The sequence below is a fragment of the Leiobunum rupestre genome, chromosome 11 (assembly GCF_980474605.1).
Source record: "Leiobunum rupestre chromosome 11, qqLeiRupe1.1.hap1, whole genome shotgun sequence".
In the NCBI taxonomy this organism is placed as follows: Eukaryota; Metazoa; Arthropoda; class Arachnida; order Opiliones; family Sclerosomatidae; genus Leiobunum; species Leiobunum rupestre.
Window position 1 is genome coordinate 29441335 of NC_143394.1, and position 17008 is coordinate 29458342.

General features: G+C 38.1%; 1 protein-coding gene across 1 annotated transcript; it reads right to left on the bottom strand.

Moving 5' to 3' along the window:
• Positions 1-6875: 6875 nt before the first annotated feature.
• LOC149922184 (WD repeat, SAM and U-box domain-containing protein 1-like) lies at positions 6876-10605 on the bottom strand. The gene is made up of 10 exons (XM_090162683.1): positions 10549-10605; positions 9633-9960; positions 9341-9543; positions 9128-9270; positions 8861-9044; positions 8765-8798; positions 8676-8703; positions 8251-8613; positions 7505-7663; positions 6876-7433 (listed from the first exon to the last, which is right to left on the bottom strand). The coding sequence occupies exons 2-10, from the start codon at positions 9912-9914 to the stop codon at positions 7288-7290; spliced, it is 1542 nt and encodes a 513-aa protein (XP_090018809.1). The 5' UTR covers positions 9915-9960; positions 10549-10605; the 3' UTR covers positions 6876-7287.
• Between the last annotated feature and the right edge of the window lie 6403 nt (positions 10606-17008).

Below are 17008 nucleotides of genomic sequence, written 5' to 3' on the forward strand. Positions count from 1 at the left end.
TGTATAATTACGTTTACATTTAGTATCGACTGTATATTGCCTTTAATATGTTATCTGTAATTATTAAAAACATTATATCGCTATAAATGGCGACGAACCAGCGACCTATGAGTTGCCGTTTCAAAGAGTATTCCAATTGAAAGGAACTGTTACTACTAGGTGATTTATAAAATGCTATGGCTTAATAAAAAATCGGGATCTATTTTACGCGAAACAAGGGAACACCTTTATTGTGGGCTTAGGTAGTCCAACTGGAAGAAGCGTTGGGACCGCAACCCACAGGTCGCTGGTTTGATTCCAGCCTGAGGCATGCTCAGTGGTATTCCTTGATTAAAAATATTTCAGCATTTATCCTTCTAGTTTTCGGCAGTAGCGTAGTTCGCACACAATTGAGTAAAAATAATTAAAGCGAAAAAATTATTAACATAAAACAATATTTCAGAGGGGAATGTTCCTTTTTCGGAGGGTGTCTCCCCCCTGTCTACGCCTCTGGTTTTGGGTGGGCCCCCTTTGACCCCTGGCAGTCCACATTTTTAGACCCAGTCCGCCACTGCCGCGTAGCCTCTATTTCGTTTTACGGCGATCTATAGAGGTAGAACCGTACCAAAACGACTACCTTGTAACCTTGCATAACGAATCTCTTGTCCACTCTGTGACTCCGTGTCAGGCCGCTCAGCAGAGAAGGGGTTGCCCCACCCCTGTTCATTTTGTTTGGCCCCAACATAGTCTTTCATATAAACATCGTTAGTATTTGAATTGACAACATTTTCCCAGCATTAAACAAATTTGAATAGTCGAACTATAATTTGGATAATCATGGTCCAGTTATTACTTCCTTTAAGTGGGTGCTATGGCATTTTTATTTATTTTTTGGTTTAAGTTACGTTGTGAATTGTCACATATGGAATTCAGGAACGTGTGTAATTAAGTGCTTGGTCTTAGGGTGGTAGGGCGAAAAGTTAGGTTTTTGCCTAGTCAAATAGAAAAAGGTTGGTTTTTGGGTTCAAACAGAGTTCAAATAGAGAGGAGCATGCAGTGGCATAGCCAGATGGGTGGACCAAGGGGCAAGTCCACCCCCTACGCTACTGAGAGCATGGACGCCGGCAGAAATAATTTCAAGTCATATAGCGAACTCGCCCGATGAAATATACAACATTTACACACTCAACGATCCGATAAATGGACGAGCTATAGCTAAAGCTTAGTAGGAATAGGGATATAAGTTTCCCGAAATTGATGTAACACACATTTCAAGTAACTGGATCACTCTTCTTCGTCACTGCACTCCCCAAAAAGTTCAACAGAAAAAACAACAGGGCAAGGCCCAATTCGGGGGGGGGAGTAAAGAGATATGGCTAAAGAAAGGGGGGTGGAGCAATTTCCCCGTTTGCACACCTCTGCGGGGCCCGTGGAAAACAAGACGTACGACGGTCGGAATACACACAATCCTTCTAATGTGTTAAGTTTGTTTGAGCTATTCACAGCAACCTGCAACGCCGGTATCGCAACCAAAATATATCCACGGTCACACATATAAACATATTTACACTTATTTGTTACTTCTAGTCATACTTTGAAAGCATCGAAAATTTCTTCGATCAGTGTCACTTTTATTTTTTACTTCTGATCACACTTATTTGTTACTACTAGTCAGCCGTTGAGTGTCACACTTATTTCTTCTAGTAACTTATTAGTTACTTCTGATCACACTTATTTTTTCTAGTAACTTATTAGTTACTTCTGATCACATTTATTAGTTACTTTTGATCACACTTATTTGTTACTTCTGGTCATACGCCGAAGACTAGGCCGATCAGTGTCATACTTAATTGTTACTTCTGCTCATACGTTGAAAGCGCGGCCCACTGTGAACGGCCTTGAAAAACGCCAGAGGGAAACGGGCGCGTAGACCTCTATAAACACGCGGATTTACAATGTTGGAAATTGCGGGGGTCCGTATACGCTGCCCAAAAAACCTTACTTAGAATTAAATTTAAGGAACGTATTTGCAATTCTAGGTTAAGTGTAAACCACAGCTATTCAAAAATATAACTCTCATGAAAATTGGACTTAAATATGTAGATTTTTAGGCGAAAATATTAAACCACCAAAATTGGGGTCCCGTAAATCACCCTGAAAACTATACTTAAATTTAATATTTACTGATATAACCGAAGTTGTAGGTCCGCTGAATAATAATAATAATAATATTTTTTTTAACGTTATCGGACTTAATTTTAAACAAAATATCTACACATAAAGGAAATCACCGAAAATAGTAAATTGGGCAAATTCCCAACTTCTTGGGCTCCGATTTGAAAACTTTATGAAAGGCTATCAATGGTAATGTCTGTACATCCGAACGAGATATCATTGACACGTCTAGCCCTAACCGTTGAAGAGGTATGCTGTGGTTTACACTTAACCTAGAATTGCAAATACGTTTCTTAAATTTAATTCCAAGTAAGGTTTTTTGGGCAGCGTATACGGACCACCGCAATTTCCAACATTGTAAATCCGCGTGTTTATAGAGGTCTACGCGCCCGTTTCCCTCTGGCGTATTTCAAGGCCGTTCAGAGTGGGCCGCGCTTTCAACGTATGAGCAGAAGTAACAATTAAGTATGACACTGATCGGCCTAGTCTTCGGCGTATGACCAGAAGTAACAAATAAGTGTGATCAAAAGTAACTAATAAATGTGATCAGAAGTAACTAATAAGTTACTAGAAAAAATAAGTGTGATCAGAAGTAACTAATAAGATACTAGAAGAAATAAGTGTGACACTCAACGGCTGACTAGTAGTAACAAATAAGTGTGATCAGAAGTAAAAAATAAGAGTGACACTGATCGAAGGAATCTTCGATGCTTTCAAAGTATGACTAGAAGTAACAAATAAGTGTAAATTTGTATATATGTGTGACCGTGGATATATTTTGGTTGTGATACCGGCGTTGCAGGTTGCTGTGAATAGCTCAAACAAACTTAACACATTAGAAGGATTGTGTGTATTCTGACCGTCGTACGTCTTGTTTTTTAGCAGACCCCGGAATTTAGAAAAGTCGTAGTATGCTTTGGAGATATATTAGAACTTGGAAAAAGGTATGTAAAACTATGTAACGGTTATTTTTTCTTATTTATATTTATTTGTCAAGATATTAAAATAATAGTAATATTTGTATGTATATTATTAGGGAAATATGGTTGGCCAACCCAAATTAGGCCCAGCATTTCCTGTAGACTTACGTTAGTAAATTATGATGATGAATTTTTTACAACTGATGTCGATGATCTTCATCGTGGTTTAATAAATAAATTAGATTGGTTTTTTGGAAGTAACAGAAGTTGTGTTGGATTGTTTTTACGTGGCATTTTAAATCGTCGAGTCTTAATGGCAGAATTAATTATGACGTAATTTTCATAATAACTAACAACTAGTTTCAACCGGTTATAAACTACCACGGTACCCACAAGGCTTAGAGATTAGTTCGAATTAAATAGCGGGTTAAATTCAATTCAAAATAAAACACCGTGACAATAAAAACCTTTAAAATATAAATCGTTATTAAAATTAAGTAACACGACTTTTAAAATTATTAAAAAAAAATTAAAAACCGGGTGACGCCATTATACGTGTTTACTGACCTCGGAACACTACTTTTTCTAACCTCTATTCTCATTGGTGACCTCTAACGTCTCCTTCCAAAATTTCATGGAATGCACGGGGAAGGCTAATAATTAAGCTAAATAGTACACTTCTTGTTTCATTTATATACTTCTGGTTAGACGCTTTAGCGCCTGCTGCCGTCGGAAGAGGAAAATTATGAAAATTAATAGTTCTTTTTATAAAGTAACGTGGCCTTCTTGTTTCAATGTTGCTCTTACGTCACAGTCTCTTACTTTGACAAGTATACGAGCGCGTGCTACACTCGCGAGGAATATAGGTTTTTCTAGGGCACGTGCAAATCGCTCGTGCGAAGAACGTACTAATAAAGCTGGGTCTTGTGACGTAAGAGCAACGTTTTAACAATTTGGGCAAGACCACTTGTTATTTTATAAAATCAACTATCGTCTTCTCCCCCGCCCGTAAAACGCTCTGCGCAAAAGCTCGTCCAATGAAATTTGTACACCTATAGATGACATGAATGTATTCATTTTTACCACGAATATTGAACTATATCCCTTTCTATCATCTGGAACTAAGATAGTCCCAAATATTTATTTATACAAATTGCTCCTGGACCATAAGCCACATAGTGGGCTTCTCTAAGTTCTCTTGGAGCATCGAAGGAATGAGTAATAAATCGAACATTTAAAAAAATATATATATTAAATTTTTTTGAAGGTTGAGTAATATGATAAGGATAATTTGAGAAAATAAAACTTATGACTAGTGAAAAGGAATTTAAATTAATGTAGACATTTGTTACGTAGCCAGGGCTTGCCACCACCATGGATTAAATAAGGTTATTTAATCCATGCCACCACCCTCCTACGCATTGTAACCAAGGTTGTAACCCGGCCACCTAAAATAAAGGCTTCAAAAGTCGCTTGATGACTTAGGCCTAAGGTGATGCCTTGGGTATTAGCCTAGCTGATTATTACATGGCGGCGAAATGTGTGGTGATTGGGAATTAAAACTACGTCCTGTCGGAGAGAATTCCAGTCGTTAATGACCCCGGAAGAGAAATGGTTTTGGCGCTGGGCAGAGGAAACCCTTGGTTTAGCTAATTTTAGGGAGTGACCACGAGTAGAGGAGATATTTATGGAGAAAATCGGAAAGGTTCAGGGTTAAATTATTATGGAAAAAATCATAGAGTAAGCAGAGGTTGTTAACGCGATGCCGAAGGTGGACAGGGTCAATATGAAGAAGGCGTAAGCGGGTGGGGGCAGGATGACGAAAAAATTTGTGAGAGAGTTTAGTGAAAGAATTTTGAGCATTTTGGAGGGCAGTGATGTCAGATAAAAGGGAGGGTTACCAGATTGGAGAGCAATAGTCTAAGTGGGGAAGAATAAGGGATTTGTAGAGAGTTTGAATTATTTTGGGGGAACGAAAAAGGAGGTTGCGTCGGATAATACCAGTGGTTGAGCGAATATTTTAGATACTTTATTGACATGGCTAGAGAATTTTAAAGCAGGATCGACCAATACACCAAGGTCCCGTTCGGATAACGTGGTTTTAATTGGGACGTCGTCAATGGTGTAGATATGGTTGGGGGTTTTTTTTACCAAGGTGTAGGACAGAACATTTGTCAGAGTTGAAAGAGAGACCCTTAGAAGAAGCCCAGGAAACTACGGCGACTATATCTGACTGTAGCCTAAGGCAATCAGCAGTAGTTTTAATACAAAGGTAAAGTTTGGTGTCATCAGCAAAGAGTGCAGTAAAGGCCTCACGAATAGCATCAGGGAGAGAGTTAATTAAAACAGTGAAGAAAAGGGGCGCAAAAATAGATCCCTGAGGGACCCCGGATAGAACTTCGGACCAGTCAGATGCCTCACCATGAACAACAACGCGCTGTTTGCGGTGGGAGAGGTAGGAACTGAGCCAAGCAAGCGCGTCGCCACAAACACCAGCATCGCGAAGAGCGGAGAGAATAGCAGGGTGGGGGAGGGAATCAAAGGCTTTGGCGAAGTTCAGAAAAATAACATCAACGCTAAAGCCTTGGTCCAGCCAGCTCGACCAATGATTAGTGGCGGACAAGAGGTTGGTAAGGCAAGAGCGTTTCGGGAGAAAGCCATGTTGGGCAGTGGAAAAAAAGTTGGAGGAGTGCAAAAACTACTTAACTGGTCGTGGGCTAGAGATTCAGAGAGTTTAGGGACATGGTTCAGAACACTAATAGGGCGAAAGTTAGAGGGAAGAGAACGTGAACCTTTTTTGTGAATAAGCGTCACATTGGCCTCCTTCCAGGAAGGGGGCAGGGTACAACACGAGAAGGAAAGAGAGATAAGTAGGTAAAGGGGGAAAGCGAGAGACTCAGCACAGTTGCGAAGTAGCAGAGGATGGACAGCATCAGAGCCGGGGGATTTATCAGTTTTGAGTTTGTTTAATAGATAAAGGATATCCGACGGCTCGCAACTAAATTTATCGAAAGTGACGGGCAGGGAAATGGGAGGGGGGCTAGGGACGAACGGTTGGGTTTGGACTGCTGAGGCGAAGTAGTTATTAAAAACATTAGCAGCCTCCTTAGGAGTAACTAAAGGAACCATCAGGTTTTTGGACATCAAAAAGTTTATAAAGTGTCACGTGGAATTTATTTATGTGGGAGTAAAATGACTTGGGGTTACTGGTGATGAGTTTGGACAGAGTAGCCTCAGACTTCCGTCTTAGTGTGCGCAAATGATTTGAATGACCATTGCGGGCTTTTCAATAAATATCAAGGTGACGAGAGATAACGTGAAGGGTAGCTAAGCGTTTTTCTTGATAGAGATAAGCGATGCCACGCTTGGGTTTTAGTTCTACGGCTTAAGGCAGTACGGCGTGGGAGAAAGGGCCTACGATTGGGACTGGTAGCTGGGATAAAGGAGCAAATTCCAGCTTGGAGAATAGAGAGAAAAGAGGTCCAAGAGTCTGTTAAAGAACTACTGGATATCACGAGTGACCAGTCAATTTTTGAGAAAAATGCATTAAGTGAAGAGTAATCATCATTAAAAAAATTGGGCTTAGGGCGAAAAATGGGAGAGTCACAAGCAAGGGCAAAGGAAAAACAAAGAATAACATGGTCACTGGAGCCAAGAGGGGGCAGGGTTGTCACATTAGAGACAATACCTTTCAACATTTTAAACAAAAAAATTAGAGTGTTATTTTCATCAAAAGAGAATTAGATAAAAAATCTTTCAAACAAATACATTTGCACTATTGCAATCTTTATTATTAGGTGGTCAATATTTAAGACCATAACAGTGATTTTTGTCTATCATTGCTTAAAAATTCAAGTGTCTTACACATTAAATGTGACTCCCAATAACTTTTAACACAAGATATATTTGAATAACAAATCTATATCTAACAATAAACTTTAACATTCGGCACTTGGCAGTGCTTTTGCATGATTTGAACTGACTAGAATAAATTGAGTTATAAAATTTTTACAAATAAACCATTAATTTTCTTTTAAACACATGAATGTCAAGTATGAAAAAATATTTCTTTTTGATTGGTAGCAATACCAACAATAGTTGGCAGAGTAGAGGAATAAATAGTTTATAGGAAAGAAAAAATAACACAAGGCTCCAAATGTAAAATGCTTTGCTATTATTTTTTTGTTCAAATGGCAACGGTTAAAATTAGAATTCAGACCCTGAATTTCCCAATTAGTGTAAGCAAGGCTCTATTTAAAACTACGTGCGGGTGCGGCAAGCCTTCATTTGTCATTGGGCTCGTAGTTTTCCCACTTTCTAGCCATTCCATGATAGCGGCTCGTTCGTAAGTATACCCATCTAAACAAATAAAACAATTTTGCCAATGAATTTGGAAATTATTAAAGACATTAACGTAGAAAATATCTCACCAGCAGCTATAACAGGATCTCTCATAATTTCATGAGTAATTGGGCAGTAAAATTCTTCTGGAATGTCTCCTTCGTCATCAAATAAGGCTTGATGTTGCCATAATGGATTTTTTAGACTTTGAACACCACGTAAAATTTTGTTCCTATGCCCCATGGCCTCTACAAGAAAGAAAAATTTTAATATGCATCAGGCACACATTGTTACCAGAGTTTAAAAAAATAATAACTTTAGCTTTAATATTGATTAGTTACAGTTAGGGCTGTGTGAGTACTCGATCAGCATCGAGTACCCGACAATTTTTGAGGTCAGATACTAAAACTAGAGTAACAGAAATTTGCCTTAATCGGGTAACTCGACTAAGCCACCTGTAAAACTCGGCAAACTGTTTTTCTCGCCAAAAATATTCCAGTAATCAACCACTCGTCGGGTACTCTTTGTCATAGACAGTCCCACGGGTAGAATAACTGGGGGGAAAAAACCAAACTAACATCCCTTTCAAGGACCTCAAGTGATGGGCTGACTGGATTCGTAATTCTCCCTGCCGTGACTGCCTGAGAAATGTTCTTTAATTAAGCCCGACTCGATTGAAATATTACTAGACTCCCCGATGAAAAATTTATTAATACTCGAAACCCGGCTCGATTGCATAAAACCACTACTCGCACAGCCATAGTTACAGTACTTGTTTTTAAAGTAAGTTAATGAAATTTTCTTAGGCACACATACATGTTTAACATAAACTTACCAATTTTTAAAGTATTGTTCAGTGCTTCATGGGTTAGATGCAGTAGTTCCTGACCATCAACTTCATTTTCACGAAAAACATCTTCATAATTTGATAATCCAATTTTGGTTAGCCATTCGCAAACTTCATCTACAGGCCATTTAACAACAGCAGCTACAGAGGCTCCTACACTCGGACCCACTAATTCAGGTTCAATTTCAACATTTTCCGTTTCTTCTTCCTCTTCGTTATTGTTAAGTAGCAGATTTTTTACATGTTTACCATCTAATGACCAAATCAAAACTGTACGGTCATTGGAACCTGTTGCCAATAGCCGGCCATCTGATGAAAAACAGCAACATGTCACGTATCGAGTGTGGTGCTCTGAAAAAATAAAAGCAAATTAATATAATGTAAAGAAAATGAAATAAAATAAATTAACACACCTAGTCTTTGCAATAATACCCCACTATACTGTAAATAATTTACATTAAACAAAGCCAAATTTAAATTAAAAATATTAAAATGTCATTACTGGATCCCAAATTATCACAGATTTATCTCCAGACCTAAAAAGGTAATTTTAAAACAAATCATACCAGGAAGCCTAATTTTTGAAATTAATACGTACCCTGATGCAAGAACAGATCCATCTTTTGAAAAGGAACAGCACATCACATTTCCAGTGTGCCCTTCCAACGTATGCAGCAGTGTAAAAGTGCAAATCATACCAGCTCGAATTTGCCATACTTTAACACAATCATCGTTTCCACATGATGCAAAGTGATAAACAGTAGTCATATTGATAGCTCCGGCTGAAATTTTATAATTATAGAGCAAACCATATCTCAAATATATATTATAATATAACTATAGTTAAAAATATTGAGATAATTACCGCAAGTTTCACTTTGGGAGCTGAAGTCACAACCTAAGACTCCCAAATCGTGAGCTTCTGCTTGAGTAGCAAGACATTTTCCATGTCCATATCTTGCATCCCATAGTTTAAGATCTCCGGCAGTTGATGCTGTCATGAGATAGCTGCATGATAGTAATGCCAGAGTTAGCGAAGATACCACATGACACCATAAAGATAGTTCCAATTTCTAACCCACTATCTGGTGAAAAAACACAGCAAGTGACCATGGCTTCATGTCCCTCAAAAATTCTTATAATTGAACGAGTGCTGAGATCCCATAATATTGCAGTTTCATCATCCGAGCCACTGGCTAAAAGTGCTGAGGATGGAGAGAATGCGCACACTCTTATAGCACTTTCTGTAGGATGTTGAAGTTGAGCAACTTGTTCTCCCGTCTAAGAAAAAAAATCCTTAATAAAAATCAGAAATACATGTATTTCTGTAAAAATACTTTAACTATTAATATTAAAATAAAGAGTTAAACCTGAACATTCCATAAAATAATAGAGCCGTCGATAGAGCAGCTGGCGATCACGGTTCCAAATGGTGAAAATCTTACACAACTCATTCCATATCTATGGGCAGTTAGGGGCGGAAACTCTTCATTTTCTTCAAACAATCCATTCTTATTCAGTTTCCAAACTCGGCCTGTTTTGTCTCCAGATCCCGAAACCAATGTTGCTCTCCCAGAAAAATCAACCCAATTTACATCATCAGTGTGACTTTCCAGGGTTTGCAATAAAACCATTTCTTCTTCAGGAAACATCTTGAGTATATTTTCCTATTGATCCGAACTGAACATTATTTGGTAGCTATGGTAACAAAATTCAAAACATTAATGTAATGTGTAACATAGGCTAATGAACTGTGAAATTATATTTATTTTCATTAAAACTAAAAATATCAAACATTTGCCCACTGAATCCCTACCAAGGGCGGAATAGTTTTTCTAACTAATTCTGGTGGAAAAAAATTTCAGTTTCAGTTTCAGATTATTTTATCTTGTTTTTTTGATATCATAAATAACACAACACATTAAGTATGACACTCGAGATTTGTCCATGCATACATTTCCAAAATAACTTAAAATAATACATTTAGTCTGTGGGCGGGTGGGTGTGCGTGTGCGTGCGATTGTGTCACTTTTGTGTGTGTTTTGTTACAGTGTTGTTTGAGGACCGAAAATCCCACAGCCCAGTTACAAAATTTTCAGCCAAACCCCAAAAACGTTTTTAACCACGCCCCCTCCCAAAACTCAGCGGAAAACATGCCAAATTGTTTTTAGTTTCGTAGACTAGCGCGGTAAAACAATAAAATTAAAAAAAAAATTAGAAAAAAAAAATATTCAATGGACCCTTCAATAAAAGATACTCGGTTTTTACCAAGATATAACTACGTACCCTAGATTCGAAATCAAGCTCCTTGCACGTAATGCAGGCTCTTACCAAAAGCTCCCAGCGGAAGTCGGAAAAAACTGCCTCCATAGAGCCGCCATGAGAGCCGCTGCTGGCAGGGCTACCGACATCTAGTTAAAAAGCTTTAGTGAAAATTGCGCCGTAGTTTTTGACTTTCGGTTTTCAAGATACCAGATATTTTTGCGTTATATTGTTTAGAAACAATAATGGATCATGCCTGTAGCTCTAAAAAAAATTTCTAAACGAAAGAAAACTAAAGGTGAGTAATATAATTTTGGGTTATCTATTGAAATTTCTTATTTCTCACCCTGCTATGGAGCCCGATTTTTCCGATTTCCGGCGCGAACTCAGTAAAAGCCTCACGAGAAAACGGGCTATCGAGAAACGCTGTGATTTCGAATCTAGGGTACGTAGTTATATCTTGGAGTAGAGAAGTTGACTGGAGGGGAAAAGAGGGTGGGAAGTCTGTAAGCTCAACGTTACCCAGAGTCCTTTGCTCCGCGGTAGGGGCGCCTTAGTGTCGCCCTCATTCGGGTTTTTATTGAAATAAAATTGTAAATATTCGCCATGCTTTAGTTTTGAAGCTTGAAGTAGTTTAGTTTTATTTCCGATTGTATTAGTTCTTTTTATAATGGATTGTTTCAGTTTAAATTTTTTTGGATACCAAGTTACCAACATGATCACACATATCAAATTTTCAAAAATTATTAAAAAAAATGAAGGTAAATTTATTTCTATTATCTAATATTGTACTATAAACCAAGGCCTAACAAGTTTTTTTTTCTTTTATAAATTAAAGTTATTAATTGAATCACTTTTGCAATTTTTATAACAGCAGTACTTTTTCATTATGAACAATTCTAACTATGTCAATGGCTAAACTATATAATACCGTCTTTAAAACACGATTTTGATTGTAACAAATTTGCCATTCAAATCTCTAAGTTCAAACCTTTAACGGTTTGTTCGGCCTTGGTAAGTTGGTTCTATAAAATGAAGATCAAATATTCACAACACCCTTGGAAATAACTCTCTTTTTCGTCGCTAGAGTAAGGTAAAACGTAGGCCCCTACCAAAAACGCAATGCATGCTGGGAGGGCTTAGGCCGAATTGATGGGGGAAGAGACTCAATGCTACAGATATGGGAATTTCCCCTCCAGTCAACTTCTCTACTCCAAGGTTATATTATATTTGGTTTTTACTCCCCTCTCCAAATTCATCTGGGAAGGAGCTATTTCCGGTCGGTCGGTTAAACGGTTAGAATGGCTAGCCACAAAGTCATATTGAAGCCAATGGAGACGCATTTTTGCCCTCATGAGAATTTTGCGTCAAATAATAAATTTTATTTCGTCAGGTAGAGAAAGCTATACACTTATTGTGCCCTGACACCTCTACAACAAAGTGAGAACAAAGTCAAAACAAAAACAAAAATAAGGAATAAAAACAATATATACACACAAAAGATAAACACAAAACAAAAACAAGATGTACAAACACTAGCCCGAACCGCTAAACGTAGCGAAACGGGCCTTAAATGCAAACACAGACGATTTGATTTTAACGTCCGATGGAAGACAGTTCCACGTGTTTATAACGCGTTGGGTGAAGAACGTACGCCGAACCGTACTGAGACATCTTTTCTTGATAATGGTGGGAGCCTTGCGCCCTGTCCATTTGAGGTCAAAAAAGTGCGCTGCAGACACGCCATAGAAGTCATAGATTATTTTGTAGGTTTCTACAATGTCCGTCAGATAAGAAACGCGTCGGCTCACGTGTATAAGGAACATACTAATGTTAATTTTCGATAATATATTTTAATGTTAAATATATAATGTTACTAAAACTAAGTATATTAAGATAATATTATTATTATTATTATCATCCCCGGAATTTCTTTTGGCATGTTAAGGCTTAGCAAAAAACCGATGTTACGTTCGAGAAAGTTTCCAGCTTTCTAATATTTCAACAAGCACTATATAAATAATAACTTATGAGTCCTGGCTGTCGGAAATATTACCAGAAATACATGAACCGAAATTATCAGCGACTGATTTTTTTTCGGACATCATTTTCTTTGCGCGCCAGTGGAGGGTGAAATAGGGGAGCCATGGTGGGGGTACCAAAATTTTAGAGCATCACGGGCAGAGTTAGTCGCCATCTAGGGTCTTTGTATGTTTCTTTTTCTTTTTGAAAAATTGTGAAACGTCGTCTGTAAACCTAGGCTTAGTGTTCAGTAGTTATAGAAGAGTGTTAGTACAGTAAGTTGGCACAGATGGAAAAAGTTGAGAACTTAATAGATTTTTAAAAAAACTTAACCAGGCCGTTTATATCTGAAAGAAAAGAGGAGTACTTATTATTACTAGCATCAGAAAATGTACAGAATGATGTAGCAGATCTATTAAATTTATATGACACTGTAAGAGAAAAATTTAGACCAGCTGTTCCTAAAAAAAGGGGACGTCCAAAGACAAATATATTTAAAACACAACATGAAGAAAAATCTGAAGTAAACCAGGCTAAAATTAGAACCAATAAATCAATGGCAGAACTAACAGTGAGTTATTTCAAAGAAGCAAGAAATTTAAGACATGATACGATTTCAACTATAGGCCATGGCCATGATGAAGCAATATTTCTTAACATCTTAACATCTGAAACATTAACATATTGTAAAATCTTAGAAAAGTATAATACATGGATTTCTGATATTATCAGGTTGCTGATCAGCATTTGTAAATTTATTGACAGTTGTCTTTTTGTTTAAGTTCAAAGGCAATAAATAACACTGAGTTGTCGCATTTGCAGTTTTGGTCAAAGGCTTAGGCGCTAAAATTGACACTTTTTTTGGTTTTTCTGCGGTTTTAACTAAGTTACAATCTACCGACTTATGTTTAACTTTCGGCTTATTCATTAAAAAGATATTACATTGCGTGGAAACATCATTACGCGCCATTTCGGAAATTGAAATAGAAAATTTTAAATGTGAAATACGTTAGAAGATTTACAGGAAACAGTTTTTACACTGACCAATAACGATACTTTTGGCAGTAAATTATTTAGTCCGTGTTTCGACACAGTTTCTCAATGTAACCGCGAGGGTGAGCACTCAAACACTTATGGGGGAGAAGGGGGAGTTAACTTCTAAGAGGAGAGGGATGATTTTAGCGCGGCGTAGAAGGGGGGGAACAGAGAACTTGCCGCCAGCGTTACAGGAATAGGCCGCTGATAATTTCGGTTCATGTATTTCTGATATTACTTCTTGGCAATTTCTGGGAAAATGTTTTATTTAAGCGCCTATTTGATTCACAAAAAGCTAATAGTTAATATTTGACAATTTCGAATTTGTGTAATTCTATGTGTCTAACTATGTTTATGAGCTGCATCACTGTGTGTACTAGGCTAGAAATAAAAAATCCCACAAAACAATGATTTTCGCTTAAAATCCCTTTATCCCACACAGCCCATAAAATCGCGATAAATCTCACAATGTATGTACTGTGTACTTTTCAACTTATTGACTTTTGAGACGGACCGAGTCCAAATGACAGGGTTTCCACCAAATGTTTACGGTATACATCTTATTGTCATAGTATCGAGCGGTATTCGAACCAGAGCCCTCCTGACAGTAGCGGCGCTAAGGGTGGGCTGAAGTGGGCTTTAGCCCCCCCTGCATTTCTGAGAGGGGCCACATATTTATATTAAAAGGGCCACATATTTATAATTAAGAGGCCATGTATTTTCTTTATATCTAGAAATTGGTTTTAATGCCAAGAAAACTTTTTCTGGAAAAAACTTTCAAAATCAATTTATTTACTCAATAAGATAGTAGACCATAAACAGATAGATTCGGGAGGAAGGGAGCGGAAATTGAGAGAAAGTTGAATGGACAATAGAAAGAAAAGAAAGGGAATTTAGGGAAATACCCCGGGCGTGCACTTGTCCCCTCCAGGTCGGATACAAGGTCCTAGGGGGTCCAGTTAACGCGACGAGAGCCGCACCAAGAAAACGACCTTGCTCTTCTCGCTTCCTGGAAAATTTATAAGGGGTCACTAAATTTGTAAAATGGAGTGTAGCTACACTCCATGGTTGTAAGGGCCACAAAATAATTAGCCCACCTGTGAACAAACCTTAGCGCCGCTACTGCCTCCTGAATAACAGGGGAGCGTTCTACCACAGCACCATCGATACATGTTACACTTAACTGATAATTAATTATAAAGGTCAAATCTTGTTTTAGCGCGGTCGGCAAATATAAAAGGGAGTAAGGGACTATATATAAGGGTAGGGCCCCTGGGTGGTCTACGTAGATAGTTTTTTGTCTATCGTTATTTTCTTTCCAAGTGTAATTATACACTTTGTCCGTCGTCAAAGTGTATATATATAGCTAACGACCTAATTTAACATAGACTCACTTATTTAACTTGTAGAAGGACTAAAATTTAAAATACTTCGGGAGTACCTATTAAGTTGTGTATGCGGGTTGAATATTAGTGAGTTTGTCCTTCTATAAAGGGACTTTCAAGAGACCCTCTAGTCAATTTAAAATACGTCATTCGGTCGCCGTTCGTTGTGAAGCCAAAGTTACGACTGAATGACGTACATGTATTTCAAATCGACTAGGTCTTTCTTGAAAGTCCCTTAAGTGTTTAATTGTTCGTGAAAGTAGCTAAGTTCTTTATCCACGTGTAGCAGAAAAACGGTGCAGGTTTAACGGCTGAAATTTCATGTGGACTTTCTGTATGACATTGTCGAAGGGTATTTTTAATTGTATGATTTTTAAATTTAATTAAAGTGAAGAAAACGAATTTTTAAGAAAATTATTGTGTATAATTAGAACTAGATGGCGATGGTGCTATGACATCCAAAAATATTTTCATTATTGAACAGGCCTCTTATAAATCGTTGCCCTTGCTTCATTGCGCAAAATAAAATTGCCGTCTTTGATGCACAAGCTCAAAAACTCTAGTAACCTTGGCACAAGCTAGGTTTCCACAAGGATTCTATATTTTTAGAAGAATAGGAAGTGACTAGGTTCCCCTGTATAAATGGCCTGGCGGGAAGAGCGTGGAGTTTTACAAAAGAGTGACGTCACTTTTACCGCTTTTATTCACTCCCAAGGCCAAATCGCTCAACGGCGAAATGGGCTTTGGCGCCTTCACGGTAGCGATATTTGACCTTGGCTGGGTAATTTTTGGAAGGAGCTACAGCGCAGTCGCGCGTTTTCTTCCCGGCGCGAGTAGGGTCTTCAGTCCGATCCCAGGGAGTACAGAGAGGAAGGCCGCCACAAGGGTGGTGAACGTACAAAGGCAGGGTGGCGCTGGTGGTGAACGTACAAAGGCAGGGAACGTAGATTGGTGAACTAGCAACCAAGGACGTATCCAGGATTTTATTTCAGGGGGGGTTTATGAGGGAAAATTTCAAGGGGGGGGGTGCTGACGGGAGTTTCACTGATTTTTAATAGGCACCCCCCCCCCCCTTAATACGCCCTTGCTAGCAACGTTAGGCCGCCACTGGTGGTGAATTGTAGAAGGCAGCCGCCTTTCTGTGTATTAATGGTAGTAATGTATCCGGAAAAGAAGGGTTATGATCATGATTGATAGTCCCCGCTTTTCGTTGGGTGGAGAACTAGTAAAGCTAGGATATCACTGGTGGTGATCGTGTAAAGCTATAGAGAGTGGTGAGTATGAAAAGGTACAGACTGTAACCTGATGAAATGGAAGTCTTATAAAAGGCAGCAGCCTTTCTCGGTATTAATGATAGAAGGTCCTACAGAAGAGTTTTAATCCTGATTGATAAAATACGCGAAAAAGTAGATAAGTCCATAATTAAAAGGGATAATATAGCTAAATCCTAAACAAATTTGAAGAAATTAAAAAACTTACTAATAACTCGTACCAATAGGTCTTCGAGCACAAAACGCGAAACTCGGATCAAATAGATCTTCGAGTAATAAAATAAATTAAAATTAAATAAAATAGCCAGAGTTCTATTTGGAACTCATCAGTACCGTGCGGGAAATCTGGCTGGCGACTGTCAAATCTAAAGGAGAAACTAAGCCTAAACATTAAAAATTTCAAAACGCGTTGCATATAGCAACGGAAAGCCGAAAAGGGGGGAGTGTGGTGGAGAATAGAATATACGATAAGTTAAGTTAGAAGAAACCACCTATGGACTGTGAGAAGGATGATAAAATACGCGAAAAAGTAGATTAGTCCATAATTAAAAGGGATAATATAGCTAAATCCTAAACAAATTTGAAGAAATTAAAAAACTTACTAATAACTCGTACCAATAGATAGATACAATGTCGTCGTCGTCGTCATCGTGGTTGGAAATGAAATCTAACCGGAGGGATATTTAGCGTTAAACGCAGACGGCTTTGCGTACGTATTTGTTCTAATAATGTGTTTTTTTATATAAACACTTAACTTATCTTCCCTTAATG